Consider the following 3,340-nt stretch of genomic DNA (forward strand, 5'->3'; position numbering starts at 1 on the left):
TGAACCATATAAAAGTTGTACATATTTAAATGTAGCTATAAGTACAGCAGCATGAACACTAGACTGCAAGGTTTATATCAGCAATGCTTGTGTCCATTTTCTCTATCTCAGGTATAAGTGCTACTACAGACTTCAAGTGCTATAAGTGCTACAGATTTAAATCTACCAATGATTCTAGTAAAAAACACAGATCTAGATTTTTACACAAAACTGGACTTTAGTAGACTTTTTCAGCTACTGAAGTTTGCTAACTTTCAGTACTAAAGCAATGAAGCAGTTATCTCCGCACATGTAATATCATACACATGCTCTGGGATTTCAATAAAAGCAGAGTTTTTCTCGGTTAAAACAAAAGGCATGAATTTGTACATCCTGGGCGTTTTTCTTCACTTCATACAGAGGGTATTTATAGAATTCATCATTCTACTTGTGTTTGTTACCTCGTTTTCCTTGGGCCAAACAAGCTTAAGATATCTAGTATATTAACATGTTCTGTAAGCATCGGTGTAAACACAACACCGCTAGAAAATGATATGTCAACTCAGAATGAAATGCACGCAAGTTAAAAATCGGAAATACATCTAATCCATGGACCACAGGAACATCTAATCCTCCGCGAGAGGCGCGCGCGACGACCTCGGGGATTGCGGCAGCACAGCGACGCCCCCTGCAGCATCCATGCCACCACCACCCATGTTGCCTCCCCGCAGCTGCGCCGTCCTCCCCGCGACGCCCAACGCAGCCTCGCCACCTCCCCAGGGTCCCGTCGGCCTCCCTGCGCCGTCCTCCCTGCGCTGGATCGGAGTTGGGAGAGAGAGGAGAAAAGCTCACCGGAACCCTAGATCCAGGAGGAGGAGGGCCTACCTTGTCGGGGTCACCGCGCCACTGGATCTGCGCCGCCGCCACGCCGGGGTTGCCACACTAGGGCCCATCCATGTCAGCGTTGCCGCGCCTGGGGTCGTTGTGCCGGGCCACCGCACCGAGGGCCTCCTTCCGCCGTCCATGGCCCGGTGGGCGCGGTGGGGCGCAAGGAGGAGCGCGGTGGGGCGTGGTGGGTGGGCGTGGTGGGTGGGCATGGTGGGAGGCGGCGGGGCCGGATCCAGAGGGGAGGGGTGGCGCGGCGGCTGGATCCGGGGAAATCCGAAAGGGAGGGAGGGAGGAGGGGGCCGGGAGCGGAGGGAAGGGGCGGCGGCCGGATCCGGTGAGGGAGGGAGGGAGGAGGGGGCCGGGAGCCGAGGGGAGGGGTGGCGGCCGGGAGAGGAGGGGAGGGAGGCGGCGCCGACGGGGGAGGGGCCCTGGGGGCCGGGAGGAGAGGGGAAGAAGAAGGGGTGGGGACGGGAGGGGTGGGGCGCTCGGGACGGGAGGGGTGGGTTAAGTATGATTTTTTTTTTGTTTGCCGAGTGCTCCATATCGGGGCACTCGGCAAAGATTTTTTTTTATTTTTTTCTTCTCCTTCTTTTCCAGGAAAAAGATTTTATTTCTTTGCCGAGTGTTAAAGATGTGAGCACTCGGCAAAAAAAAATTCATTTTTTTTCTTCTCCTTCTTTTTCAGAAAAAAGATTTTTTTTATTTGCCGAGTGTTTTTTTACACTCGGCAAAACCCTTCTTTGCCGAGTGTTTTTTTTTCACTCAGCAAACCACATCTTTGCCTATAGTTTTATTTTTTGCCGAGTGTTTTTAGCTCAGCACTCGGTAAAGATCTTGTTCGCCGAGTGCATCGGCAAATTTGAGGATTCCGACAGTGAACTATAGTTGGTATCCAATTATATTTTTAATTATAGCGGAGTAAGTAAAAGATGAGGAGGGAACCAGTGTCCACGACCTGGTGGCGGAGCAAGAGTGACAGTATGGCGGCCATACCACCACCAGTAGCAGCAGCAAGCCCTGGTGCCGGCGATGTCTCCATTGGAATGCCTACTGCTGCTCTGTCTCTGGCAGCGGGTGGCGAGGTGTCACGAAGGGAGGTGGGGGAGAGCGGTGCCGCAGCTAATGCTAACCCGGAGAAGCAGCTGAGCTCAGGATGCAAGCGGCGCGGGCCTGTCCGCAAGCCTGCTTAGCCCGCCCCGCAAAACAGGCCCACTGGACACCCGAAACCTGCACTGATTGCTTTTCTGTTGCGGGCTGCGGCAGGCTAGCCTGCTAGCGAATGTGGGCCGCTCGCAGAACCCGCAAACTCCTTCACTTCCTTCGCGTGCGACTCGTCTCCATCGCCGCCACCTCTGCTAGGTCACGCGGCTGCTCAACGCCGCACACAACAACACTACCCCCAACTGCTCAACAGCGGCGAATCTAGACTAAACTGCTGCCGGGGTCGCACAGATTCATGAACTCAATTTGATGGGGTCGTAGCTGGCCGAAATACGTGGGGTTCCACTGATTCGTACAAAGTTATCGGGGTCGCATGACCCCAACAACTTTGCACTGGCTTCGCCGCTGCTGCTCAACGGCCGCTCCACCCATGCCCATGGCCGAAGTGCCCGCCGTGGCGCCGATGCCGGTGCTAGAGAAGCCTACCGATGCCCCCGCCACCGCGTCAGCCAACAAGAAGTCATCATCGTCTTCGTCGATGCCGGTGCCAAGAGAAGCCCGCCGATGCCCCCGCCACGGCGTCGGCCAAGAAGAAACTGTCGTCTTCCTCCAAGGACAAGAATAGGAAGGGGAAGGGCCTGTCGGACCCTGCTTCGCCCGCCGAGGCTCCCGTCGCCAAGAAGCCCTGATCCAGTGTCGCCGTCACCGCCGCCGCCGCTCACAACGCATCATGCTTGGTCACCGGATCTAGAGCAGTGCAGACCCTCGCCTCCGCGTCTTCTGTAGCCGTCGCCATGACGTTGCCGTACTGGTTGCCGGCCCTGAGGTCCACGCTGTCCCTGCTCCATGACGCGGACGCCGATGGCCAGACGCCGCAGCAGGGTATGCTTTGCTATGTGCTCACGAATCTTGCTCTGAAAAAGATGTGCTTCTATGACATTGATACCAGGGCTGTGGAAAATGATGGTCATGTTTAGCTGTAGACCTACTGATAGTTGATATGGTACTGCTACAGCTACTTAATTTAACTTTAAAGTTAACTCTGCGTGAAGTATGATACTTGAGATGTTCGGTCGGCATGCTTGCCTGGACAGACCTGTTATATTCTTTAGATCGTCTAGGTGTAGATCCAGTGGGTGAGTTCTTTTCTATTTGGGATAATTAGTGACTTAGAGATTCAGAGGGAGTAGGAGACAGAGAGAGAGAAAGGGAAATGTAGGAACGTCTGACCGTCGGAGGGGTTGGAGGAGCTCCCTGTCTTCGGCTAGTTCGCCGGTGATGATCTGCGCTAGGGCAGCGACGGGCGATGAAG

The 3,340-nt window shown here is 54.6% G+C and overlaps 1 protein-coding gene across 1 annotated transcript; it reads left to right on the forward strand.

The window, feature by feature from the left end:
- Positions 1 to 678: 678 nt before the first annotated feature.
- Positions 679 to 2,057, forward strand: LOC136469397 (uncharacterized). The gene is made up of 2 exons (XM_066467605.1): positions 679 to 1,375; positions 1,939 to 2,057. Exons 1-2 carry the CDS (start codon positions 679 to 681, stop codon positions 2,055 to 2,057), a joined length of 816 nt encoding a protein of 271 aa, XP_066323702.1.
- The last annotated feature ends 1,283 nt before the right edge of the window (positions 2,058 to 3,340 follow it).

Source organism: Miscanthus floridulus, chromosome 8 (assembly GCF_019320115.1).
Source record: "Miscanthus floridulus cultivar M001 chromosome 8, ASM1932011v1, whole genome shotgun sequence".
NCBI classification, from domain to species: domain Eukaryota; kingdom Viridiplantae; phylum Streptophyta; class Magnoliopsida; order Poales; family Poaceae; genus Miscanthus; species Miscanthus floridulus.

What these genes read in the sequence shown, in the direction of transcription:
- LOC136469397 (XM_066467605.1), top strand. Translation starts at nt 679, where the DNA reads ATGCCACCACCACCCATGTTGCCTCCCCGCAGCTGCGCCGTCCTCCCC. An exon ending in GGACGGGAGGGGTGGGTTAA is followed by an intron (nt 1,376 to 1,938) that starts GTATGATTTTTT and finishes TGTCTCTGGCAG; the next exon opens with CGGGTGGCGAGGTGTCACGA.